Raw genomic sequence first — 27,316 nt, forward strand, 5'->3', positions numbered from 1 at the left:
TCTTTCCCCCAGCCATTAACTTTCTAACAACCTAACCCACTACGCACTGTTTCTCAGAAAGTCCGCCTCGGTGTAAAATCCCGGCTTCCTATTGGTTGAGCGCGAAAAAGGTCTGTTGTCAATTGGTCTAAATCGATGCCTATCGAACGAAAGACCGCAACGTCATGTTAGGTTTACCAATATCACGAGGCTGTAGAACGAACGTCAAGACATGACATGGTAGGCCAATAACTAAAACTGGTCGCTAGCAGTACTAGTCCATGTGAAGTAAACTCTTAATATGGAATTAACGAAAATAGAGGGGAATAATAGTGCTAATATATTGGTATTTTTATTCATGTTAATTGCCTCTAAATAATTATTTAGAATGACATAATGAATAACAGTGAGATATTGGAACCTTGCAAATTAGATTGCAGCTCATCATCATGTTTCAATCAATGTGTTATTTACATAAGAAGTGCATACATTTTGAGATTATAATTGTCAAGGTCACTGATATCTCGTTTAATTCATGGAAAAAACAGAATGATCAATGTATAAACCCTCAAAGTCCTAATACTTCATAATTTAAATTTAATATTAGATTACTTTCATATGTAGATAGATGTCTGTACAAATGAATGCCATACTCTATCAAATCACACAAGTTACACATGATTCCATAATATCCAAGGACCTTCTGTAAGATAATAATGGCAGATTAAAATAGAGGGAGGATGGAGCAAGCAGGGGCCCTCTACCATGGACTCCTCCCACAAAAAAGGCTTACATTTTCACATCATATAGAGACATTCTGAGACACTTTGTTGAAGTACCCCTAATGCACAATTACATTTTGAATTTATCACAGATCTAAAATATTCTACTAGTGGGGCCTTAGTGAATCTCTACATGAGATTTACCAGTGACATAAGGCTCCTGTCCACCAGGGACCCCAAGCGTAAAACATCTGGTGTCACTTAACAGAATGCTTTTATTTTTCTACATTGTTATTCATTGTGAATGTATCTTGGCAGAAAAAAATCAGTGCTGGAATACTTTTTTCAGTTGAATTATTGCTTCTCTGCAAACAAGCTGGTGTCAGACCTCACATACAGGTTCCTGGCTTCTCGCTTCCTATCAGAAAACTCAGTGTTCTTGCTGATGAGTTTTGGAAATTCATTGGAAGTTAAGTTTTGTGACACTGCACAAAACATAAGGTAGCACTAGCAATATGGAGTGGGTAATTCATTATTCACAACATTCCCATCATTTCTATTCTGTAAGTACTGCTTGCAAATGTAGGTGCAATTTAATTGCCATTCTAGTTTGATTATGTTTTTATAACCATTATTTATTAATATGCATATTTTCTGCAATACTGTGCTTCATATTCATACACACACATATTCATACACACACCTGCAAGCTGCAGCCGTTAACCATAGTCTCTAACCAGAGCTGCTGTTGGCCAACTGGGTTAAGGGCCTTGCTCAAGGGCACCTCAGCAGTTGTGGTTAGGGGAAGGGAAACTGTTATTACTCGTGGACCCGTGGTCTGGAACACAGTGATACATCAGTGATGACATCATCACTGATGACATCATCATTTAACTTATATACTCTCACTCAGCCTTAGGGCAATCATAATTAGGTATTAGGGCAATTAATCTGCCCTAATTTAAAAATCGCACGTAAAACGGCATAGCTGTGGCCGAACAAAATTCTGCTCACTCAATACACACACACACACACACACACACACACACACACACACACACACACACACACACACACACACACACACACACACACACACACACACACACACACACACACACACACTTCTCATTCTTATAGTAGATTCATTTTCCTGTCCAGATTTTCGCAGGCAGTCCTGGGATTTGAACAAGTTATCCAATGGTAGCAAGCCTGCTTCTGTTACTTTTAGCTTTTAGGCAACTGACACCACATCTTATTTACAACAAGGGTAGTTCCAGAGGGACGGAGGACTATTCTCACACGTGAACAGTGACAGTCACATCTTGAAATGTCAGAGCACAACCACAGCCTTCTCTTGGCCACCCCACTGAGCATCTCCACATGTCGATCGATGATCTCCACTGGAGCAGTTGCATGCTGAGCAGTGCTATCCTCGATTCGATTGTAGTTGTTGAGTGCTGTTTCTTCACTCCTTCCTTCCACCCAGATTTAAAAAAAATATCAATAAAAATGGTCAATCTTCCTTTCACCACCAGCCTTTCTATCCTTAACATCACTGCTGTCACCACCAGCAGCCGTGGTTTGGTTTCCACAACAGATCCAAATTAGAATGCTCATAATTTTCACTCATTCCCTCAAACCCAAATATTTGTCATACCTTGTTGCCAACTGAGTGGATTTGTCCAATGAGCTCTAGTTTGATTATATTATTATAACAATTTGAGTTAACTTTGATGTACCTGAGATCTGTTTCACCCTGTTGGGAAAAGTGCATGTTAGAACATTTTTTAAATATGTCCACAGTGTAGAAGTAGTTGAATTGTAGGTCTATCTAATTATCTCATTAGGCAGTGTTAATGGGGATTTGTAGGCCTAATAAAAGCACAAGAAAGGCCACCCGCCAGGCCAGTGGCCAGTGCAGCCAACGTCATCATTCTGGGGCGTGGACGAAGACCGGTTGGAGGCGCTTGGTTCTGCAGACCGGATCACCGGATTGCCAGGTTTGTATTAAAACCCCCATTACTGGCAGTGGCGAGTTTCAGATATTTTGCAGAGTTATCAAAACTTTTATTTCGATTCTTTCAAAACAAACGGAAATCTGAATGATGATTATCCGTGTGTTTATCATGATTGGTCTTGGTGGCTAATGTGTTTGCATAGGTTAGATTCAGAACAAAAGCGCCTGTTCTCGTCTTTCGGGAAAGGGGGATTGTCTCACAGTTATTTGGCAACCCTGCGTAAGATTTCACACAGCGCTCAGCAGCACCACGCAAGTCTGTCCATTCAAGAACGTGTTACGTCTACATTTGTAATTACCAGGTAAATCTTATTCACATATTTGCCTTTGAACGTTTGAATAAGACCATATTTCTAATTGTGTTGTATATTTTGACGTCTCTAGCTCGGTACAGGTATGTATGTTGGTTATCGACTCTATCTTACTAACATCAGTTAGCAAATGCTAGCTAGGAAGCTAACGCTTTTAATATGGCGCAGGCTGAAGGCCGCTTTTGTTCTCGTGCCTGGGCGGTAGCCTGCGCGTGGCGGGGCACGCTGAAAGACAAGAAAAATATATATAACGCTAGCGTTATAGACTGTTTTCTTGACTAATGTCTAATGTGGACTCAAACTCCAAAATACAGCTCAAAACGTTTCAAAGTATATTTTTAGTAAGTAAAGTATAGCTTGTAGGTTTTGTTAGCCCGGTGGCTATCCGGCCTAGCCTTGGGGGTGGGCCCATCAGGTGATGATAAATTGTTTTAACGACGAAGGTTTATATTTAACGTCAGAATTTTCAAGATGCCGGTGTCCACTGAAGTTACGGAATTTGATATGAGCAAGCGGCCCCAATACGGTGCAATTATTTCGCATGGTCTTGGATATGAGTCGAAACGCGACAAATAGGAAGTCTTGTGGGAAGAAGGGGCCGATCAAAACGGGCTGTGAAACATCTCCTTCGTTTCTAACGTTAATGCTACTTAAACAGTTAGCTATATGTGATATCACTGTAAGTAGTGTAACTTATCAGTTAATTTCGAGTCGTTGTTCAAACCAACTCAGAACATCGAAGACACCAGTATCACACTGGACATGCAACTCGAAAAGCTATTAACGTACATTGACTCTGAAGTGATGTTGACGATTTCCAGCTTTAACAATCCTGTAATGATACAGTTACCGTGTTAGCCTCATTCGACTTCCATGGTCTGTGTGTCTGCCCATTAGAGGGCGCTCCAAACACTCGACTGCAGGGGTAGCCTCGAACAGATGGCGGGGTCGTGTCTTTGTCAGGGATGCAACCCAAGCCCTAGTATGGTCACCCTTTTTTCCTCATAACGGTCAGCCTTTCCAAACAATTTCAGTGTCGCATTCAAATGTCCAATGTCGGAATGAAATCATGAGAGTTTTGGTGGAGTTGGGGTGCGCTGCTGCACTCTCATTATCTCAATCGTTTGGTAAGCTTTCTGAACGCAGTCTTCCTCTCGTCTTGACGTTCTGATCAAATCAAACGTGTTTAATATTATCAGGAGTTTTAGTCTTGGCTCATGCAAATCATTATCAACAACCAATAGTTGCGCTCTCTCAAGCAACAAAATAGGAGGACACAAATAAATGCAGTTAATACCTTGTTGCGCTCTCGAGAGTGGAGTTAAACTCTCCCCATTATCTCCTTGTTCTCTGGTTACTGCACTGGTTTATCTTCAGTCAAGTTGTGTCCGTTACCTACATCTACTGTGTATTAAAAAAAAAGTGGGGGGGGTAACAAAATAAAAGGAATATAACAAAAATATATATAAGGTTTGGTATTCTTTTTCTCCAAAGGATCGTGACCAAACATGTCTGATGAGGGATACGTCGTACGCATCAGGGGTCTCCCTTGGTCCTGCTCAGTGGATGAAGTACAGAGGTTCTTCTCTGGTATGCAATTGATTTATTTTCCAATATTACAACACCCAAAAGCATTCAAATTTGATCGAAACTGAAAATAAAAAGCACCTTTTCAAATTCAGATTGCAAAATTGCCAGCAATGGAACCACCATCCACTTTACCTACACACGAGAGGGACGTCCCAGTGGAGAGGCGTTTGTCGAGATGGAGACGGAGGATGACCTGAAGATCGCCGTGAAGAAGGACAGAGAAACCATGGGTCACAGATACGTAGAGGGTGTGTATAACTACTAACTTTGACTCTGGACTGTGGCTCATTCGTTGTGATAGACTAGTATTGTAATTTTCTTGAATATTTCCTGTGGTGAGTGATTGTGTGTTTTTGTGTCCTGTGATCTAGTTTTCAAATCCAACAATGTTGAGATGGACTGGGTCATGAAGCACACTGGTCCAAACTGTCCAGAAACAGCAGGAGATGGGCTGGTTCGCCTCCGGGGCCTTCCCTTTGGCTGCAGCAAGGAGGAAATAGTACAGTTCTTCTCAGGTAATGATAAGTCATGCTCATTGGTTGACTGTAGAGGTTCTTTAAGGTCATATTAGTGCTAAAGTCTTTTTCTCTTCCTTTTCTTGTTTCCTTTCTCTTTTGGAGTAATTCAAATTGAGTAATTAAATAATAAATACTATCAGACACTGGAAAAAGGATATCTGCATATCATGTACAATTTACAAAAAAAAAAAAGAATTGTATTATATTTTGAATTAGTGGCGGTCAGAAAAGGACACTGGAAAAGGAAGTCAGTTACGTCTTAAATGGAGAAATGATTCAAAGACTGCTTGTGTTTTTGTTCAAGGGCAGGAGCTTATTTTTCAAACTCCCTTTCCCATCCTTGCCCCATCATAACCGTCTTTAGCCTACATTCATCACTTTTTTCCTATTGTAAATTGGATCTGATATCAAAGAATATTGTAATAAAACATACCGCTAGCTACCTTTTTTAATGTTGTCTATGCCCGAAGTTAATTTTCTCATGATGGATTCGGAATGGGGCCCACTCTTCGGTGATCTGACAGACTTTATCATTATTTTTTAATTTCCCCTAACTCCCCACACCCTCGTATTTTTCTTTTGTCCGGGATTTTCTTTTCTTTACAAAACATGTCAATCTTTAGACCGGTACAGAATGGGCAAAGACAGTAAAGTTAACTCGTGTCACTCACCAGGGTCTTCTTCTCCTCTGTTCATCTACACACCAATGCTAGCCTGATTTCCCACACAGTACCCTTTCCATATATTTTTCCTCTATCCTCTCATCCCCTCTTTCCCCCCCAAAAGACGGTAAAAGTAAGCAGTCTAAATGGCCAGTCACTGGTAAAAAACCAAACTAGTTGTGTGATGATGTATAGAGTTTTCCATAAGTTTTCTCTCTCTCTCTCTCTTTAGAGAACGTTATCTCTCTGTGATTGGGCATGTGATTTAATGTGTCCCCTGCTGGGGTTATCTGTCCTTGGGTTGAAGGGTTGGAAATCGTGCCAAATGGGATAACATTGCCGGTGGACATCCAGGGGAGGAGTACGGGGGAGGCCTTCGTGCAGTTTGCTTCACAGGATATAGCTGAAAAGGCTCTAAAGAAACACAAGGAAAGAATAGGGCACAGGTGGGGATGGTTGGTTGGTTGGCTGGATACGTTGCTTTTCTTATGGTGTGCACCTTCAACATCTGAACCAAATGCAAAACTGACACTATTGATATTGGCTAATTCAAACACATTTGTAATGGTTAATACAAGTACAACAAGCACATAGTCTTTATTGCCATATTCGATCAAACCATGCCACACATTCACAATGTTCAATGGGAAGATTAGTGCTTTGGCACCATTTCAGTTTCGATATCTTGATTGAAAGAACATGTTATTTATTTGGAGAACACATGGTGCCTCAGCACTAAACATCAGTCTAGGTTGATAAATGGTAAGAAGTCTCCCAGGTGGTAACATCAATGGGCCGCTGTACACAAGGATCACAGGTAATGCTTATAGTGGGTTGCAGAAGGGCAGGTGCTCTCTCTGCCCCTCTAGAACCAGGACAATGGCTGTCATGGCAAGGACACAGGATGCTCCATTAAAGTATGTTAAATCAGATCTGTAAATGACTTCAGGTAAACCACAAGAAAAGTGCAAAAAGACCCTTACCAATTTGGATCCTTGTTTTCCCCTCAGTGTTACAGAGTTATTCTTTTTGTTTTTAATCTACTGTTAAGCGTCAGCATTATCCAAAGACATTACTACCTATGGACCACACCATGACAGCATCTAATAGCCCAATTTCATCAGTATTGAGCAAATGCAGTCTCACCCGGTCCATTTCCAGAGTCTTCACTTTGGTATCTGTATGCTCTTAGGTACATTGAGATCTTCAAGAGTAGTCGCGCTGAGGTGCGGACCCACTACGAGCCCCAGAGGAAGCCCATGGGCATGCAGAGACCCGGCCCCTATGACCGGCCCTCGGGTGGTCGCGGCTACAACATGATGGGCGGCCGAGGGGGATCATATGACAGGATGCGTCGTGGTGGAGGCTATGGAGGAGGTGGGTGTTTGAGAGCTGACTGGAGAGTTGTATGGGTTTGGAACTGAAAACTACTGCATTTATGCTTATTTAATATAACCACTGTCCCCTTGGTTGATAGACAAACCGAGCAGGGACCCCCTATTATTTAAAATAAAATTGTGTTGCATTTTAAGCGTAGGCTATAATATTTATAATCCAGCGCACACCAGGATATCAGGATTGACACTTCTTTGTATTAATAGATTGTACATTAAAAAGGTAAGGAGCGAACAACGCGTCTGACATATTGTTTCATCAGATTTGCTTTGTAAAACATTTTTGTTAAAAGTAGCTTAGCTTATTATTGCCTATTAATGCTTGGGGTTTACTCAATATTTTTTGTCTAAACTACATCATAATTGAGTAAGTGGGTTCTGTCTGTGTTTGTGTGTCTGCGATTTTCCTCCCACGTTACATTGTGAGATTTGTGATGATTTTGGTCAGTAATGATGTCACAATGTCTATGACATCATCAGTGATGTCACTCGAGCAATTGTGATGTCATGTCTATGACATCATCAGTGATGTCACTCGAGCACTCAATGATGTCATCAGTGATGGTAAGTTGAGCAATTGTCAGGGTTCCCACGGCCATGGGTCCTTGAAAGGAGCTGTTGGAGATGCCGAGCTGCAGGGCGGGCGAGACCAGTCCAGGGATCGATTTCTAGTTTTTAAACATTTCACAAACTATGACAAACATTGGCAGAACCCCTGCAGTACCTCTGCAAACCTCCTAGGGGTCACGGACCCCTTATCTTAACAGTTAAGATGTAAAGTCTTAATAAAAAACCTTGTGTTAATCTTGATTATCTATGTGCAGGTGTGTCGGATGGACGCTATAGCGACGGTGGCTCTTCCTTCCAGAGCACAACAGGCCACTGTGTTCACATGAGGGGTCTTCCATACAGAGCCACAGAGACAGACATCTACAATGTAAGTCGAGGAGAGAGACATGTGTCTCTCACCTTCTTTAGCTGAACCATCTGCAAAGGCACTCGATGGTTGAAACCTGATTCACTCTGTGTGCATATCTTTAGTGTTTTAGGCTGTGTGGTGGTTTAACGCCGTCTTCTCTTTTCTCCCAGTTCTTTTCTCCATTGAATCCAGTGCGGGTCCACATTGAGATCGGCCCAGATGGCAGGGTGACCGGGGAGGCAGACGTAGAGTTTGCCACGCATGAGGATGCTGTGGCAGCCATGTCCAAGGACAAAGCCAACATGCGTAAGTTCGACTATAGCCCCCTGAAATAACCCCCTCCCCCTACATCCACATATCCACATCCAGATGTTTATGGTGATGTTCACGGTCTCTCTCTGCCCCTCAGAGCACCGCTATGTGGAGCTGTTCCTCAACTCAACGGCAGGAGGTAGTAATGGTGCCTACGGCAATCAAATGATGGGCGGCATGGGTGAGTGTAGCAATAGGATCCCCCAATGTCCTCTGTGGTATTTGGACAAAAATGCTTACACGTCTTATACTGTATTGTCCCACTTGGAACCAACAAATGTAAACCTAACATTTGCTTGCCGTTTACCTACACTTTTTAATTATTAATGAATTAATTGCAGCTCCATATATTATGTTAATAATGGTCTTTTCCACAGGCAACCAGTCCTCCTACAGCGGTGGCCAGCTGAGCTCCGGTTACTCCGGCGGATACAGCAGCCAAGGCAGTATGGGAGGCTACAGTGACTATAGTGAGTGTCAGCTCCGCTACACAAGGGCTCTGGGCCCTACATCCACCCACACTAACAACCTTTCAGGCTAGGCTGTAGGGCTCTGGGTCCTACAACCACCCACACTAACAACCTTTCAGGCTAGGCTCTGGGTCCTACAACCACCCACACTAACAACCTTTCAGGCTAGGCTGTAGGGCTCTGGGTCCTACAACCACCCACACTAACAACCTTTCAGGCTAGGCTCTGGGTCCTACAACCACCCACACTAACAACCTTTCAGGCTAGGCTCTGGGTCCTACAACTACCCACAACAATCTTTCAGGCTAGAGTGTAGTTTCGACTTCCAAGTGTCACCATAGCTTGCTTGTGGTGTCTATGGCAGTGCGAGTATTTATAGTTCTCGATTGGTGGTTCTGTGCAGATCGCCAAAAACCTTGGTCTTTGTTCCTCCCTGGCAATTAATGAGGCACACCTACTCTCAGGTAGACGGACAACAGGTGTGACCAACCACCATGTAGGGCCAAAAGTAAGCAGGACATCGACCCTGGTCAATTGGAATAGGAGAACCATGCACTGCTGTAGATGGCAGTGTCATGCTTTGCTAAACCAGTTCATTCTCTGAAACAGAATGGTAACAATATGTCAGCGGAAAGGTATTTGGAACTGGATTTGTTTTGTTTAGATGAGTAAAAATAGCTACCGTAATTTGTCGATCATTATTGAAAAGGAGATTATATTGTTAATTTAGAAGTTGGTCTCTTTGACCTGCTCTGTGTTGTCTTCACATGGACATCAAGCAGAAACACATGGGAGGGAATACTAAGACTAAGTGGACCACAGTTCTTGCACCCTACACCTACACCATTGAAACATAAATGTCTCCCTATCCCCAAGGTTCATTATACCGCAGTATTAACATGCAACAAAACATCTATGTCCTATCCAAGAATGGGATCTCTCCTAAAACAAAAACTCAAGACAGGTTTTTTGCCTTGTTGAAAGGATATTAGTGCAATGTCTTGTGCATATGACTCCTTGGTGAACTCCTCGGTCCTATAGTGTGTATTCTCTCTCTCTTGTTAGGTAACCAGGGCGGAATGGGCAGCAGTTACTACGGCGGGGGCGGTGGAGGAGGAAGCAGAGGCTCCATGAATGGACTGGGTGGAGGATGGGGAATGTAGTTTTTTTTTTCTCACTTTTTCTTACTCGGTTGTATTGTTTTTTTAACTCGGCATTTTGCTAATCGGACTGGAAATGTACATCTCACCTAAGAAGAGGGGAAGGTTTTGGATATTTTTTTACTTTATGGAGAATTGAGATCATCTGGTACCACAATAATTGTCAGGGGGGGAAAGTGCTGTTTGTCTTACTCATTCCTCCTTATGGATGTGACAGATCACAGAAACTTTAAATTGTCATTACCCAGAAGTGTGCTGTTTTTGTGTTGATTCTACAAACGCCTGGCAGTCCCTTAATAACTCATCTTGTGTTGATAGCTTTTCCATTAGAGAAAATGTATCTTGAGTGCATGATCAAAAAGGAAAAAGATCTGTTTGTAAATAGTGTCTGGAATCTGTTGATGTTAATTCCCTGTTTCATCTTATACCTACATCATGTTTATCTTTTTTTTGTAGGTCTGAATTGTTAATCTAAATTTGAGACTTCACATGGTCGGAGCATGTTTTTATTTTTTCAAGGCGTCATTGTGGATAGGGCAGTTTTTTCTCGAGGATTACATCAAGGGCAAGCAAATTTCAAATCTTGCCAACATGGTGGTTTCTACTGCTTCAAATGCTATTCTTTGTATTTCCTGTGCACAAAGTGAATAAACTAGTCTGGAATATCTAAGCAGTGTTATAGTCGAGTCTTCATTATATCTTGAGTCCCCAGTGTTGGAGTCAAAGTACGATTCACCAAGAGAAGAGTTGGAGTCAAGTCATCAAGGTTGACGACTGTCCTTGCCCATTACAAGCGAAAACATTGCGTTTCCCCTAGAAACATTTTCAGGCCTGGAGGGATTTCGAAACGTACCCCGACCACAATGGTGGGGGCCCTGGTTGGCAACGTTAACGTTTAGCTAACCTGTTAGCATCTATGTTCGCAATGGCATCCCAAGTATCATACTATTATGGGATGCGATGCAAACCGTTGTATTATGGGATGTGCGTTTCCCAGGCAGTGACACGAGTTACACGTTTGGGAACAGTGCTGCACGCTGGCACTGTTATTGTTTTGAATGATTTGGCATCTTCTATTACTGTCGACACCTGTATTGTAATAATATGCCATTAAGGTTTATTGCAATTTTGGGGAGGGCAGGATTTTATTTTGTTTTCTGGCCTGGCGAGGGCGTCGTTGGCCTGGCGGCCCCACTGGGTTGCCATAGCCCTGCCCTGCTGGTCTTTTAGTGCTGCAGCTTGATTGGCTGTCTTGTCTTTGTTTTGCATTGGTCTATTTTGAATTTGCATCGTCTTCATGTTGCCAGGTATCGGCATACTTTCTCAGCGATTCAATCACAGGAATGGGGGTGGCTTTTTTGTCGCTTGTAATGACTGAGTCGAGTTCCAAGATGGGCTCCAGTGCTCCACTCCAATCTCTGCACTGTGACTGAACACGAGTATGAATCCACATGTAGGTGGGAACACACCTGTACCTGTCCTAGCATGAAATCAAATGTCACAATATTACTATCAATTGCTTACGCCAAATTATTAGCACCTATTACAAAAAAAAACAAGTCTGAGTCCTGGTCTCCAACTTCCAAGTCTGAATGCATGAATGTTCGAGTCAGTCATGGGTGCTCAACTCGACTTTTGAGTCCTGAAAACCAGTCCAGACTGTCTCGAGTCCTGGAGTACTAAAACACTTAAATTAAGCATTGGAAAGAAAGGAGGCTTTATGGAATTCAACATCTCTTTATCAAATGTCTAGATAGAAAACATTTGGTCAAACATGCCCAAATTACTTAAGAAAATTGCTTTGTAGCACTTGACAAGCCACAAAACTCCATTGTTATACATTCTAAAATAGGTTTTTGATTCATGTTAACACTACATGATTCATTCACAATTCATTCGCTATCTGGGTAATGGGACAACATCCATAGACTCGTCTTGCTGACTGAGTAGGGGCCCAATTAAAGAATTGTGGACAAGCTGAACAATATGAAAGTGGATGTTACATGTTCTCTCCATAGACAGAACACTAATCAACCTACAAAGACCATAAAATGAACTCAACATAACTCAAGTCCAATGGTTTCATTAGAAAGACTATGTACTTTATATAGGGCGTGTCAACTTGCTCAAATACTGCTCCATGTAACTACGATGAAACATCGACTACACATGAATAAGGTGCACCATTTCATACAATAAAACATTGATCATATGAATATGGTGCAGGTGCAGCATTTCATACAATGAAACATGGTGCATTAAAAAAAACATTTTGGGGGCAAATTTCCCCCCATGGTCTAAAAAATGGGGACATTTAAAAAAGCATTTACTGTATAAAGTTACTAAAGCATAGTGTGGACAACAGCGCACTGTGTGTTCTTCGTCTTCTTCTGGCAACCAGCTTGCAGGTGTTGAGTGTGTATTAGAGATGGAAATTAAATTCATTGAATGAAAAGAAAATTATATAAATCTTGGGGGCAATTTTTGCCCCTGGATCGTGGTTTTTAGGGGCATTCTGAGATTTCTTGGGGGTATTTTTGCCCTTGCCCCTGGCTAAAGTCCTACACTGATCACTTGAACATTGATCATATGAATATGGTGCACCATTTCATCTTCTAAGCAAGTCTTTCCGACATAATTGCCTTGTCTACAGAAACAATATTATCTCATGATTCCATTAGTGGTAAAAAAATCATAACGTGGCCCCTTATTATTCATTAGTGTAGATAACCTATCGTTCCTGAATTTCAGGTAAGAGTGGAAATGGAGCACACACCAAATCAATTTCTCTGCTCAGATTTGATGAATGTTTTTCTTTTAAACAAAGAGTATAGTTGAAATCAGAGAGGGGGTGGGAGTATGTGCAGTGTTAGAAAGTGAAGATCAGGGATGCAAACTAGTCACCTTTTTTTTTATCCCAAAATAGGCCACTTAAGTGAATGATGTTTTATGTCTGTCCTGGTATTTGTCACCTTTTTCACTATCCATGAGTTTGCATCCCTGGTGAATGTATGAAAGCAGGAGAGCTTGATGTTGATGTCAGGAGGCGGCCTTGGACAAGCTTCTCTGCAGCAGGAGCGAGTGGCACACGTCGCACACCCGAACGGGCCGAGGGTAGGAGGGCAGTGCCAGCTCGTTACTGGAGCAGTTGCTGCAGTAGATGTCTCCGCAGTTTCTACAGTGGTGCTGCAAACACATACACACATACGGTAAAGCCCTGTTCAGACATGCAGCGAACTGACAGTGAACTGTCCTGAAGAGATCCAGACTTGTCTGTGGTGCTGTTTGCCTGCGGCATGTGTGTCTATCCCCTCACCCTCCTCACACACAGGGAATGTATATATATATTTATAAAACGGCTCTCTCAAATCAAGCAATCTGATTGGTTCACAGCCATTGTATAATTCCAATAACCCATGGCCATGGGTTATTGGTTGCCATGGCAACTCTCTTACTAAAAGCCTTTGGTTACCTCAAAAAAAACAAATGGCGGAGACAGCTGTCAGATCCTTGTGAATCGATCTTCGCTTATAACTTTACTAATACTTCGCAGAAAATTGTGTTTTGTACAAGAATAGATGCGGGCTAATGTCTTCTTTGCAAAAAAAAGGCTGTTAACCCCGCATTTAACCCTGTAACGTTAGTTGGTGTCGGGCTTTGCAGAAAGCACTCAGCTTCTCAGCAAGTGCTGAGGATGCAGCGCTGCGCTCGAGCTGCCTGTCGGCTTTCCAGAAAGCTCTCAGCTTCTCAGCAAGCGCCAGGATTGGCCAATGTCAACTTCAGTCTCCAGAACGATCCAATCAAATCACCCGCACGTTCTTGCGGTCCCGCCTTACAGTAGTGTTTCAACTGACTCTATCAGAATACCATGCCAGTCGGACTTATAGTATTATTATTATTATATTATTATACTTGGAAACCGTTTTATAAAAGCAATATAGCACTCGAGCTGCGGCCTCGTGGGATAACAGCTTATGAGCGGGATATATTCGCCACAACACACTTGCTCTCATGCTATATTGCTTAAATATATATGAAGAGAAAGGAGAGTCCCCACACACAGCCAGTGGAATGATCAGGTGCTGGTAGGTTGCAGGTACAAAGGCACAAAACAGTGAGGTGTGAGGTGGTACCTTCTTTTAATATATATATATATATATATATATATATATATATATATATATATATATAAATATACGGTATATAAAATATAGAGAGAGAGACATGTTTTACGGAGTTGGTGAGACCCTGTAGCCTACACTGCTCCCCCCTGCCCCCCTCTTCTTGGCCAAACCACACAGAAGATTTACTCGTGTGTGAAAACAAATGACACAAAACAATGCCCCTCGTATGAAAGGCTACAGTAACTGCGGGGAGCGTCCGCACCTGATTCTAAAACAAAAATAGTAGCCTAAAAATACAATGAAAAGGGAAGTTGAACCTTTCTGCGAGCGATGGAGAACTCCTTTTGGCATTGCTTGCAGCTATTGGCCTCATCATCTTTCAGCCAGGCGTGACCCTGACGGGAGCAACAGACAAAAAACAAGGTCAGCATAGAGACAGGATTTTATTTGGCAGATATTCTAGTATCAAACGCAAAAAATATTGGAAGGCCTTTAAAGTTGACCTTCAGGGCTTTATTGACCTCCTTGAAGTCCTCCATCTTGAGTTTAGACCTTTTGACAGAGAAGGGATGCAACACAAAAACATAAGAGACTGGTATTGACAAAAATGTAAAAAGAAAAGATGGCCAAAGAAGCAGATGGGGGGAGAGAGAGAGAGAGTACGGGTGATGATGAGAGATACTGACTGGCTGAGATGCAGGCCCATCTCCTGCAGAGCCGTTTCCTGCTGCTCGCACATCTGCTGCAGCTGCTGCTTCTCCTGCTTCAGATCCTGCAGCTCCTACGCCATCAACACACAGCATGTTGGTCACATCACACACCTGCTGAGATTCTAGAGGGTTTCATCTGCATTCATTTAGCTGCAGTGGAACCCCACAGCTATTGAAACATCTGCTCTGAATTCTGAGAGTGCATTGATTGTCCATACATATCATGTTATAAGTATTCAGACAGGAAGCAGAAATACAAGATCTACTCAAACTGATGCTGGAATGGGGTCGAGAGCAAACCGCAGAATCAAAATCACCCCGTCATAGCTACAAGAGATACACTAGAATGCTGTTGAATACATCGATGCACACATATTCAGTCATTTATGTGACCGTGGCTTTTTCGGCCAGGAGAAGATGTCGTCAGGTGGCGTCCAGCTTTCCTTGGACATTTCGACCCTTAACCACAACGTCCTCCAGTTGGCGGGTTAGCAGTGATGGCCAGTCACTGCCCATCTTCTCCTGGCTTCTAACTCAACTCCTCCTGCCTGTTCCAGAGCCAGCGAGAGGCTCTTTCCGCTGCCTCCCTCAACCTGTGAGCAGCTGTCTTCCTCTCGCTTCCAGCTACTCCCAGAGCTGTGAGCATCTTCCACACAGACCAGCAGCCAACCTCCACTGGAAAGATCCAGGCTTGCTGCCACCCTGTCTCCCTGCATTGTTGGACCAGGTCCTGGTACTTGGTGGCTTCCCTCTCCGAGGCAATGAAGTTTGTGTCCGTCAGGTAGGTATCAATTCATTCTAAATTCACTCAATTATTATTATTATTATTTATTTGTTTGTTTATTTATTTATTACATCTGCAATGCACATAATGATGAAGAATTTTGTATGGTGACTTTTCTATACAGATCAGATAAGAACCTCCTAGTGGTCAAAAGTTTTCGCATTTTTTAAACATTTCCAGTGAAAAATCATCCACTTCCTGAGTTATCAAGTGACAGCGGATTGACCCCGACCCTTTGTGTGTGTGTGTGTGTGTGTGTGTGTGTGTGTGTGTGTGAGTGAGTGAGTGAGAGAGAGAGGGAGACACCGACCACGTTCAGCCCCTGGAGCTGTTGCAGCTGGGTGCGGAGCTCAACGCTGTTGTCCTGTTCCCTCTGGAGCGATTTCTGCATGCTCTGTCTCTGTTCTTTCTCAGCACGCAGCTCACTCTCCAGACCCAGCCTGCTCACAGAGGAGAGAGATGGTGACACGCAGCTCACTCTCCAGACCCAGCCTGCTCACAGAGGAGAGAGATGGTGACTCACTGCTCATCTTCATTTGTGCCTGTCGGTGTGAGTCTCTGTACTTGGGCTTCATTTTTAAAAGGGAAGTAAACCAGTGTTTCTATGTCCAATGGACCTTGATGGCAAATTCATTTCCTCTATCAAGATCACTGAAGAGGAAACTATTATCTACAGCTGAGATGCTTCAGATTGGAAAATAACTGCCAGTCAGAATTGATTTTAAGATTTTACTGATCACTTTAAGAGCTTTGATAAGCAAGGAATGAAATCCCTTAGGACATTCTCAGATCCCGGAAGAGGGTGTGACCGTGGCACTCTATACACAGAAAGTTCATTGTTATCGAGCTCAACAGTCACATGACATTGTGATGTCACCTTTGGTTCTGGAAGAGTAATTTGTCCTTTTATCCATCACATTTAGAAAAAGCCTTATACAAAGAGTTTTTTGTCATTTTATTATTATTATTATTATTAGAATATTGCATACTGCATACTTGCACTAAGACAAATTCCTCGTTTGTCATGTAATTACTCTGTATGGCCATAAATCATTAACCTGACTCCGCCAGATGGGGCGCTATTGAGTTCACAACACCACCACCTTTGTGAAACAGAATGTGAAGCAAACCCATCCATCTGGAAGCGTCAGGTTAATAAATCATTTGATAAAAACAAAAACAAAACAAAAAAACAACAACATTGAAAAACATGGGAAAGGCAAAGAAAGGTACAAGAGTGTGTACATGTATTTTAAGAGTGAAGGAACTACTCATCCCATAATGCATTTTGGTGAATCAGCTTAGTGGATGATTGAGCGACAAGGGTTTCAGCCAATCGGAGAGCACTGAGAGGCAATGGGCAGGACCAGCTGTCCTGAAAGTCTTACTATTAGCTCAATGGCTAACATTATGGTGTATATATAGCCGCATTTCCTTGCAGGTAACTCAACAACCAGGCAAGGGATTTCAAAAGTAGTAGCCTAGCCAGAGATACTTCAATAGTGCAGTGGCTAGCCACCTTGCCCAGCATGCTCCACCAATCACAGACGATCATACAGCGAGCTCCACCAATCAAAGACGTTGATATTACACTTTAGAATTGTGGGTAGTGTAGTACTTCTCCATGGCATCGAATAAAAAAAACTAAAACAAAAAACAAGGATGATATCATACAGATTTGTGGCTTCTACAGGAACGTAAACCACTGTTTCACAACTAGCTCGCCTGTGTTGGGTGGATACGACATTATGGCTAATAATCAAAGTCTCATAGCAGAACATGGAAGGGGGAAAATACTCTTCCGGGAACCGAGGTGTCACGTGACTGTTGATCTCTATTCTGAACTGTGAGCGTCTTCACCTCAGCGTGTCCAGGTCAGACAGCTGCTTCTGCAGAGCGTCCACTTTGCCCTCCAGCTCCGACCTCATGTCTTTGTCTGACTGGTCGCTCTGTCTGCGGTCCTGCTCCGAGTTCTGCATCCTGTGACAGAAAGAAGGACAGAGAGCTTTTATTTTGAAGACCATCATTTTAACACACAGATCCCCACGGAGAGACACACACACACACACACACACACACACACACACACACACACACACACACACACACACACACAGACACACACACACAGACAGACACAGACACACACACACACACACACAGACCTCTGCTCCATCTCCGCCGTCACTTTCTCCATTTGGCTCATCTTCTGCTCCAGCTGCACGGCCTCCGCCTGCCTTCTCTCTGCTTCTCGCTCCGAGTCCTGAAGAGACACTCGTGTTGAGAGAGTGTGTGTGTCATAGGAGAGAGAGAGCGAGAAAGAAACCCAGTGTGTGTATATACCTGGGCTTTGTGGAACATTTGCAGGTTAAGGGTCTTGACTTGGTCCAGCTGAAGCCGCAGGGCTGCCAGCGCGTCCTGCTTCTCATGGGTGTCCTTCTCCAGAAGCCTCATGGCCACCTCCATCTCCTGCTTCAGCCCCACCTGCAGTTCCAACTCACGCTCCAGCTCCTGACACCATGCACGCACACACACACACACACACACACACACGCACACACACACACACACACACACACACACACACACACACACACACACACACACAAGTCAAAGTCAGAGGGTCTTTGTTGTGGCACACTGTTGCTTCTCCAGCACATACGGTACTTCCATCTCGAGTGTCTTGATCAACTGAATGGATTGTGTGCACACGTCAAAATCTGCATGTTCTGTACACAAGTTACTCACATCTGTAAATGTCATATTTTTGATGAGTTGTTCTTTAGATTAGAATGCAATGTCACTCTGCACACCTAGAGCTGTGTGAAAATGTAGACCACCCATTAATAGGAACATTATGCAAACTCTCTATATTTGCCGTAAATTCAGGTTTTCTGCATATTCTAACGTCCTAATGTGTTATATGTTGCACATATCTTGATAATTTTTCACTTGCATACATTTCACATCCTTGGTATATTTTCAGACTGTACATATTTTTCATTACCCCCCCCCTTCCTTTTGCCTCAGTATGATCTACTGCTGTTATTAGATGCTGCAGTTTTTTCTCTCTCACTTTGATTCATACATTTCTGCTTAACACCTTGTAGTGTTGAAACCATCGGTTGTGTTATGTTTAAATATCTCCCCTTTGCTATATTCTTATATTCTTTTTCTTGTGTTGGACCCTGATGCTGCTGTAACATCCCAGTTTCCCCATGGCAATAATGACCATATCATGTTTAAGACGGATGTTTTTTCCTATCTGACCTGGCGAATGCGCTTCTCCTCTTTGTACTGCTTCCACACCACGTTGTACATCTCATCCAGGCCCTGCCGCGTCTGTTTGTACGTCTCCAGCTCCACCTGGTTGTCCTGCAGAGTTGCCTGGAATGCAAACACACCAAACAGTATGTGGACTCATAACATCCAAAATTAATTTTCTCTCTCTCTCTCTCTCTCTCTCTCTCTGGGATGAAACAATCGTGAAACATGTTCTTACAATCAAAGCAAAGTTGTAAGAAAGAAGGGGGCAGGATAATTTAGCAGCTCACTACAGTGATACATTTGTAGTGTGAATGCTTGAGCAACAATGTATCATTATAGCTTATAGTTATTATAACTATAAGCGGTGGAAAAAGTTTGCTTGTCACAAAATAACTCGCACTCGTTTGACTTGAGGGTATGTATTTATGTCATTCGCTAACCTGTCGGTGTCTATCGGCGAGATGTTTGGCAAAGTTGGACATGTTGGCTCCCTTCGCCTGCGTAGTTTTGAAACATAATTTACAGACGGGCGATGCTGTGTCTGTGGGTTTGCCCTGACTGTCAGCAATGTAAGTAAAGTAATTCCATTATTTCACTCTGTGTATCTGCTTTGTCCACAAGCTGTGAACGTTTGACAAGACCACAGCAGCCATGTTCAAGAGGCGGTACAACTGTTTACACGCCCACGGCTAGGAGTTGAAGGCAAAATCATGACCCTCCCTCCTCTGCCTCTGATTGGCTAGATTCGTTCCTTTTGTAGGTTATCGCCACAGGATGAAGTAGGATTCACAACACACGATACGCATTGAACACAGGCATCAACGCATTTTTGCGTAGTTTCAGGTAACAAACCGTACCAGCGTACTGCGATGTCTAAATGTGTGCCTGCCACAAGACTTATACTCCTTAAATGGAAAGAAAAGCTTCCTCCAACTTTCAATCACTGGGTTAGAGATCTTATGTATCACCTGAACCTAGAATTTTTTTGATATGCTACAAGGGATTGTGCTCTTGACTTTTACACCATTTGGCAACCAGTTCTGGACCAGGTAGAGAAAATGGACGTTTCAAGCGTCTCAAATATATAGACTTGCACCCCCCCCATATTTATTTTTGTCTTTGTTTTTGTTTTTTGGTCCTCTTTCTTTCCTTTCTTTATTTCATTTATGTTCTTTGTGTGTCTATTTGTTTATGATGCTTACCATTGATATATTGTGATGTGTGATGGTGCAATAGTCTAGGGGTACTTGCGGGATGGGATTGTTTAAATGTACCAAATGCATTTCAATTTGTATTTTGAATAATGTGTAAAAAAACAAAACAGAACTAGAACGACCGCAACGCGGACTTATGCCTCCGCCATTAGTTCATTCTTGAGTCCAAGTGGATGTTGGAGCCAAATTGGAAGAAATTGCATCAAGGCGTTTCTTTGCAGAATTGGATATTTGAGCCAAATGTGAAGAAATTTAGTCAAGGTGTTACTGAGATATGGCGTTACCGAGCTTGAAAATGGCATTTGTTAGGTCACTGTGACCTTGACCTTTGACCTTTGATAACCAAAATGGAATCAGTTCATCCTTGAGCCTAAGTGAATGTTTAAGGCGAATCTGATGAAATTCCGTCCAGGCGTTCCTCAGATATCGCGTTAACAAGCTTGAAAATGGCGTTTGAGAGGTCACAGTGACCTTGACCTTTGACCTTTGACCACCAAAATCTAATCAGATCATCCTTGAGCCTAATTGAATGTTTAAGGTGAATGTGATGAAATTCCGTCCAGGCGTTCCTCAGATATCGCGTTAACAAGCTTGAAAATGGCGTTGGAGAGGTCACAGTGACCTTGACCTTTGACCACCAAAATCTAATCAGATCATCCTTGAGCCTAAGTGAATGTTTAAGGTGAATCTGATGAAATTCCGTCCAGGCGTTCCTCAGATATCGCGTTAACAAGCTTGAAAATGGTGTTCGAGAGGTCACAGTGACCTTGACCTTTGACCTTTGACCACCAAAATCTAATCAGATCATCCTTGAGCCTAAGTGAATGTTTAAGGCGAATCTGATGAAATTCCGTCCAGGCGTTCCTCAGATATCGCGTTAACAAGCTTGAAAATGGCGTTCGAGAGGTCACAGTGACCTTGACCTTTGACCACCAAAATGTAATCATCCTTGAGCCTAAGTGAATGTTTAAGGCGAATCTGATGAAATTCCGTCCAGGCGTTCCTCAGATATCGCGTTAACAAGCTTGAAAATGGCGTTCGAGAGGTCACAGTGACCTTGACCTTTGACCTTTGACCACCAAAATCTAATCAGATCATCCTTGAGCCTAAGTGAATGTTTAAGGCGAATCTGATGAAATTCCGTCAAGGCGTTCCTCAGATATCGCGTTAACAAGCTTGAAAATGGCGTTCGAGAGGTCACAGTGACCTTGACCTTTGACCTTTGACCACCAAAATCTAATCAGATCATCCTTGAGCCTAAGTGAATGTTTAAGGCGAATCTGATTAAATTCTGTCAAGGCGTTCCTCAGATATCGCGTTAACAAACATCCGTACGGACGGACGGACGGCCGTACGGACGGACAACCCGGATCCATAATGCCTTCGGCCTGGCTTCGCCGGCGGAGGCATAATAAAAATACTTATATGCGTGCCTGCCACGAAAAATGTGTGCAGGTTGGCAGGTCTAGTTATGGTAAATGGTCTGCATTTATATAGCGTTTTTATCCAAAGCACTTTAGGTACATTCACACAGACATTCATACACCGATGGCTAGCCAGCTACCACGCAGGGTGCTGGCACACAGCATCTTTCCCAAGGACATTTCGACATGCAGCCTGGAGGAAGCGGGGATCGGACCACCGACCTCTTTTATCCAAAGTGGTTTAGTGGACGACCCGCTCTACCTCCTGAGCTAGTCGCCCCGGTTATATCTTTATAGTTATCGTATGGGCCTTTAGGCTGATTCAGTCAGACAACAAAGTGAATGTCTCCACTTGTACAGTATATTGTTTTTCTGACCTCCTCCTTCTTCTGGCTGGACTGCAGGATAGACTCGTTCTCCTTTTTCAACTGTTCCTGTTCCTCCCGCAGAGAGTTGATTCTGTCTGTCGCTGCAGTCAGCTGAGGAAAAGCCACACACACACACACACACACACACACACACACACACACACACACACACACACACACACACACACACACACACACACACACACACACACACACCCTGGTCAAACAGGTAAGACACGCCTAATACACACAGACACTACGTTTATGTCAATCAATCGCATAACGCTTATGATTCATTTTAGATTACCGACTGTTTTCACAGCAACCATTTTGAGAGGGTAAAGCAGGAAGTAAAGCGCGTGTAACCAATAACATTAATGAGGGCCCTGGCACTGAACACCTAAATGGAACCATCATTAACGGTATTGGCTAAACGTGCTTTACCACCTCAAAGCAGTTGCTGTGAAGTTTTTATTGGCTCGCGCGAAGCAAGACATTTTTACACACACAAGTGCACAAACACAGTTCCTCTGACCTCCTCGACAAGTTTGCTGTTGGTCTTCTCCAGAGAGTCCATCTTGGCCTGCAGGTCAGTGACGGTGCCACTTAGGTGACGATTCAACTCTTCGATGTAGTGCTTCTGATCCAATATGGCCGTCATCTTGGAGTCACTAAGAGAGAGAGAAAAAGGAGTGGAGTTGTTAAAAAAATGAGAAAGAACGAAGAAAAGGAATGTGCATCAGGTCCATTATTTGGATTTTAATTGCCATCATGACAGAATGTAGAGTGGTTTGACACTCACTCTTTTGGAGGCTCACTGGTCGGGTCTTTCAGGTAGAGGGAGAAGTCGATGACCGCCACCTGGACAGGAAAGACTAGAACTTAGCACTCTGTACACGCTGACCTCAGAGGGGAGATGAGGTGTGAGTGACTGGTGGGAGGAGCTCACCTGCGAGTCCAGGTCCTCCCCTTTGATACAGAGGTTTGCATCAATCACGTTGAGGCTCACCAGCATCCCCACTATCACCGTGCCCTCCTCCTCCATCATCAGCGCTCCAGGGTCATAGAACTCACTGGGCGGAGAGAAGGAAGAGATTAAAGGATTATAAAGTGTATGTAAGCTTGTGAATTGGAAATGTCATTGTGTAACACAGTCGTATTATGCCTTCTATTGAAGTGACATTGATTAATTTGTATTTTTTTAAGCCCATTCAATCTATCATACATTTCACAATTTATGCTAAAAGAATTTTCAAAAGTATTTTCTTGTATTTTTACATCAAAATATCATTCATTTTACTTACTGGAAAACAGTTGTGACTTTGTGACATTGTGTATAAAAAATTCCAACCAATAAAACCATCACAGATTTTTGAATAGTCCCACCCCTCCGCCCTTCCCATCAAATAAAACTGGCTTTCTCTCCATAACTGATCCATAACTGGTTTACACACTTTTGAATGATACTTTACAGCATTTTGTCCCGCCCCAGCAGGAAATACATCACGTGAAGCGAGCAAGATCCTCTCAAAATGTGGTTTGACATTGACTTGATGAAGTCCGTAGTTACCCACCCCAGGAGATCCTTGCGGTCCAACAGGGCTTGCATGTAGTCGGCTACTTTCTTCTGCATGAGAGCTAAATGCAGCCAGGCCCGCGCTCGTCCCAAACCTGTCCTGAAAGAGAGCAATGGTACCAAGTCCAGAGTCAGACCGAAGCAGGTCAGTCTAGACCCAGGCAGGTCAGTCTAGACCCAGGCAGGTCAGTCTAGACTGAGGCAGGTCAGTCTAGACCAGGGATACTCAACCTGCTTTGCTCGGGGGCCACTTCTGCAAAATGACAGGGGGGCCAGTTAATAAATCAACAATAATAATGTAAATTTTTCTGTAGCAGATTGTAGTGTTTTGGGGGTGCCAGCTTGAGTTTAGTCTTGACATTTTTGTGCACACAGGATAGTTACTGTATTAGTCAGGTTAAGTTAGTTAAGTACATAAGTGCCTGAGCGACGAACAGGTAGCAATATTTCAGAATTTAGCTGGAGCTCAGTCAAACTTTAGTCAAACGTTAGTTTTAATTGTGAATTAGAAAATATTTGGGAGGCCACTCTGCACCCTATCGCGGGCCACATATGGCCCCCGGGCCGCAAGTTGAGTATCACTGGTCTAGACCGAGGCAGGTCTGTCCTACATCCTAGGTTTAATGGAGATAGAATGGTGGGCGAAAGCTCACTTAAGGCCGGGCAGGTCTCGAGCACTTGTGGCAATATCAGCGGACTCCGGACACAACTTCTCCACCAGCTCCAGCGGTCCCCATATGGACTTATTCTGGCCAATGAAGGACTTCTTGGCTGAGCGGGTAGAAGGAGAGATGGTTGGGGACAGGCTTTTGCTTGCTCTTTTCCTAATATGGCAATCAAGGGTTACATACTCAGTAGCTTAGTTAATAGTAGTTTTTTTGTACGCTTGTAAAAAAAAATTGTACATTTTAAATTAATAACTGTACTTGTAACTGTAGTAACTATACTTAATTGTACTTAGCTACATCTTAAATCTCATCTATTCCCTAATAATAATTTATATAGAGCGCAATTTTTGTGTCTCTCCAATAAGTATCAGAAACTGGACCATTGTATATTGGAAAATTGTGAAGAACAAAGAAGAGAAAATGTATCTGGCTTTACTTTGTGCACTCGATTTTGTAATTTATGATTTTTCCAATTAAAATAATCTAGTTTGAACTCTGTCCTCTCATCTGTTTAGAATGCATGGAAAAGATCACATGTAACAAAGTTGTCTTTTCTAAAAAGTAACTCTTTAACTTTTACTCCGAGTACATTTTAAATGAGCTACTATTTACTTGCACATATGTAGATTTATACACCTGTACTTTGACTTCTACTTAAAATATCAGCAAAGTAACAGTACTTCTACTTGAGAAGGACGTTCTAGTACTTCCACCTTTCAGTCGAACTGCAAGTTTGGCCAGTCTCACCTTTCAGCCCGTGTTTGAGGCAGTGCTCCAGCACCACAAAGAACTGCTGCAGTGGAGGGTAGTCTGAGTCCAGGGTCCTGCCCAGACTCAGAGACGACTGGATCAACACCTTGATACTCAGCTTCATCATGCTGAGGAGGTTGGACCTCTCTATTAACATGGGGTCTTTGGGTGGCAGAACTGCAGAGGGTGCAATGGAGAGGAGAAAGGCAGATGAAGTCATCATTTTAATGACTTGACTGAATGCATGAAGAGAATATTTGACTTGGGTTCTGGACCAGAACTTCTGGTGACTTGGCTTTGACTTGCACTTTGATGATTTGAAAAGCTTTGTAAAGTCTGAACAGAAGATCGTGTGTGTGTGTGTGTGTGTGTGTGTGTGTGTGTGTGTGTGTGTGTGTGTGTGTGTGTGTGTGTGTGTGTGTGTGTGTGTGTGTGTGTGTGTGTGTGTGAGGTTTAAAGTTAGGAGATTTGTTCCACCAGATGACTGAATTTGAATCCTGTTTTCTGAATTTGTACGGAATGATTGAATTTATTTCAGTTGAAACTGATTTACATACAAACAATATAACATTGAAAATCCTAGACTTTGAGAATACAAAGCTTCAGAACCATTGGTCTACACACGACAATGCCACAGAGCTACCAGCTATATTCTATTTATAATAGTATACTGTATCTAATTATACAAGAATGAAACAATGAAGAAAAAATGAGCTCCTTGGATACTTGTATGTAGCAAGTGCCCCGGTGTATGTATGCAGATGTACATTGTTTGTTAAACTGTCTCATGTACTCTAATGTGATTAAACTTGCTACAAGTATCCAAGAAGCTAATTCTGTCTTCATTGTTATATTTTTGACCTGCTGACTCTGAGCCAAGGCCATTTTAGGACCCAGGTGAAAGACATGTGTAGGGAAAACTGTTTTTAAGGCTGGCACACTAAACATTTATGGTGTTACTTTGTAGATATTACAATACATTTGAGAATGATGGCAATGCTGTTGGACTTTAAAAGCAGGGCATTATTCTGGTAATTTGGCAGAGACATATTTTGAGTTATGGTTGGGCTGAACTCAAAATGCTTAGCTTATATCCACCAACTGCAGGATAAACAAACATTCACGCAAACACATACAACAGAGATTTGCACAGGGAAAACGTAGCTAGTGTGCTCCTGTAGTAGGCTACCGTTGTGCCAAAAGTCATCGTGCCATAAAACCCTGCTTTAATCCATGAACTCACGTGTTTCGATATTCTGATGATATAGAGAGAGGAAGTTTTCTACTGAAGGGGAACACAGAGTTTTGGGTGTCGGAAGTTACAAAATCAAAGTATCAGCCCACCTGGAAGCATTTTCGAGTTATTCGAGTCATTCTCGGAGTGCTTCTCGGTTGGGGAGTTGGCCGTGGATCCCGCCTGTGAGGAGGGGTTGTTTCTGAGGGCAGCACCATAGCTCACCCCGCTGCTGATCGTCTCAGTGGCCTTGCGAGCCAGCGACAGGATGGGTGCCGACCAGCTGCTGTCTCCCGCCGGCTTGTCTCTCCGTGCCTGGCCGTCGCCGCCGCTGCTGCTGGCCGGCTCGCTTTCTGTCGCAGCTGCCAAAACTTCTTTGGGCTCTTCGTCTTCTGGCTGTTTGGCTTCACCATCCTCAACAGCTGTGTTTGTTTCCCCTGCCTCATCGGCCATCTTTGTCGCTCCCTTCAAAGTAAGTCACGTGACCAGACCAGAGCAATCGCACCGCCTCTCAGAGCCGATCAGCCCTGACCAGTCGGTGTGTCCTGACCTGACGCATCAAACAAACGGATTTGGATTTTGGAGAAACATCTCAAGCTGGTGTTCGTGTTCATTATTCATTAATCTAGGACTTTACCCCGGGTTATATGCGTTATTACCTCCTGTATCATTGAAAACAGGGCAATAAATCCATAGTCATTATCCATAGGCTAAAGTCAGGAATTACCACTAGATGGCGCCAGTGTATTCAATGTGTATATTGGGCTTTGCCCCTCGAATATTTATTCATTCATTATGTCAAATAATATTTGACTAATATTGTTTTAAAATGGCTCCACATGTTTAAGGGTTGTCATAGTTTATAGGGCCATACTCCCACCTCAGACAAAAAAGAGGTCTAGGTTTGTGACATGGGAATACTCTTGTATGTAGGTCCAAAAGTGTATTATAAAGAAGATTAATCTATGTAAGGTTTATTCATGTTTGCACATTTTATATTTTAGCAATTTAAAGGGAAAAATGTAGCAGGAATAAGCTCACATTCCAGTATCAGCAAGAAGACCAGCAGCCAGGGACCAAGACAGTACAATAATAATAATGTTTCCATGACACGGATTTGAGCCTGAAATAAGCTACTCA

At 42.9% G+C, this 27,316-nt stretch overlaps 2 protein-coding genes across 4 annotated transcripts; one reads left to right on the forward strand and one right to left on the reverse strand.

The window, feature by feature from the left end:
* Positions 1 to 2,951: 2,951 nt before the first annotated feature.
* Positions 2,952 to 10,721, forward strand: hnrnph1 (heterogeneous nuclear ribonucleoprotein H1). 2 transcript variants are annotated; one of them, XM_083651923.1, is made up of 11 exons: positions 2,952 to 3,023; positions 4,527 to 4,622; positions 4,715 to 4,870; positions 4,994 to 5,137; positions 6,110 to 6,248; positions 6,995 to 7,179; positions 8,021 to 8,133; positions 8,286 to 8,421; positions 8,525 to 8,608; positions 8,805 to 8,897; positions 9,963 to 10,721. In XM_083651923.1, exons 2-11 carry the CDS (start codon positions 4,541 to 4,543, stop codon positions 10,058 to 10,060), a joined length of 1,230 nt encoding a protein of 409 aa, XP_083508049.1. In that variant the 5' UTR covers positions 2,952 to 3,023; positions 4,527 to 4,540; the 3' UTR covers positions 10,061 to 10,721. The 2 variants fall into 2 exon arrangements, with proteins under 2 accessions (XP_083508049.1, XP_083508050.1); XM_083651924.1 differs by having other exon boundaries at positions 8,805 to 8,901; positions 9,963 to 10,040.
* Positions 10,722 to 11,791: 1,070 nt separating this feature from the next.
* On the reverse strand, positions 11,792 to 26,629 carry rufy1 (RUN and FYVE domain containing 1; the record flags this gene model as incomplete). Of its 2 annotated transcripts, none has more annotated exons than XM_083651571.1 (17): positions 11,792 to 13,243; positions 14,499 to 14,576; positions 14,703 to 14,733; positions 14,868 to 14,962; positions 15,986 to 16,115; positions 17,536 to 17,655; positions 17,841 to 17,938; positions 18,019 to 18,186; positions 18,946 to 19,062; positions 21,958 to 22,059; positions 22,484 to 22,619; positions 22,751 to 22,809; positions 22,898 to 23,021; positions 23,523 to 23,624; positions 24,178 to 24,295; positions 24,940 to 25,119; positions 26,287 to 26,629. In XM_083651571.1, the coding sequence occupies 17 exons, from the start codon at positions 26,627 to 26,629 to the stop codon at positions 13,097 to 13,099; spliced, it is 2,148 nt and encodes a 715-aa protein (XP_083507697.1). In that variant the 3' UTR covers positions 11,792 to 13,096. The 2 variants fall into 2 exon arrangements, with proteins under 2 accessions (XP_083507697.1, XP_083507696.1); XM_083651570.1 differs by having other exon boundaries at positions 14,685 to 14,733.
* Between the last annotated feature and the right edge of the window lie 687 nt (positions 26,630 to 27,316).

The sequence above is a fragment of the Poromitra crassiceps genome (assembly GCF_964638095.1).
Source record: "Poromitra crassiceps genome assembly, chromosome: 15".
Lineage (NCBI taxonomy): Eukaryota > Metazoa > Chordata > Actinopteri > Beryciformes > Melamphaidae > Poromitra > Poromitra crassiceps.

Excerpts from the sequence above, each read along its gene's own strand:
- hnrnph1 (XM_083651923.1), top strand. The coding sequence starts at position 4,541 with ATGTCTGATGAGGGATACGTCGTACGCATCAGGGGTCTCCCTTGGTCC. Across the intron at positions 8,134-8,285 it reads CAGAGACAGACATCTACAAT|TTCTTTTCTCCATTGAATCC; the intron begins GTAAGTCGAGGA and ends CTTTTCTCCCAG. Across the intron at positions 8,898-9,962 it reads GGGAGGCTACAGTGACTATA|GTAACCAGGGCGGAATGGGC; the intron begins GTGAGTGTCAGC and ends CTCTCTTGTTAG.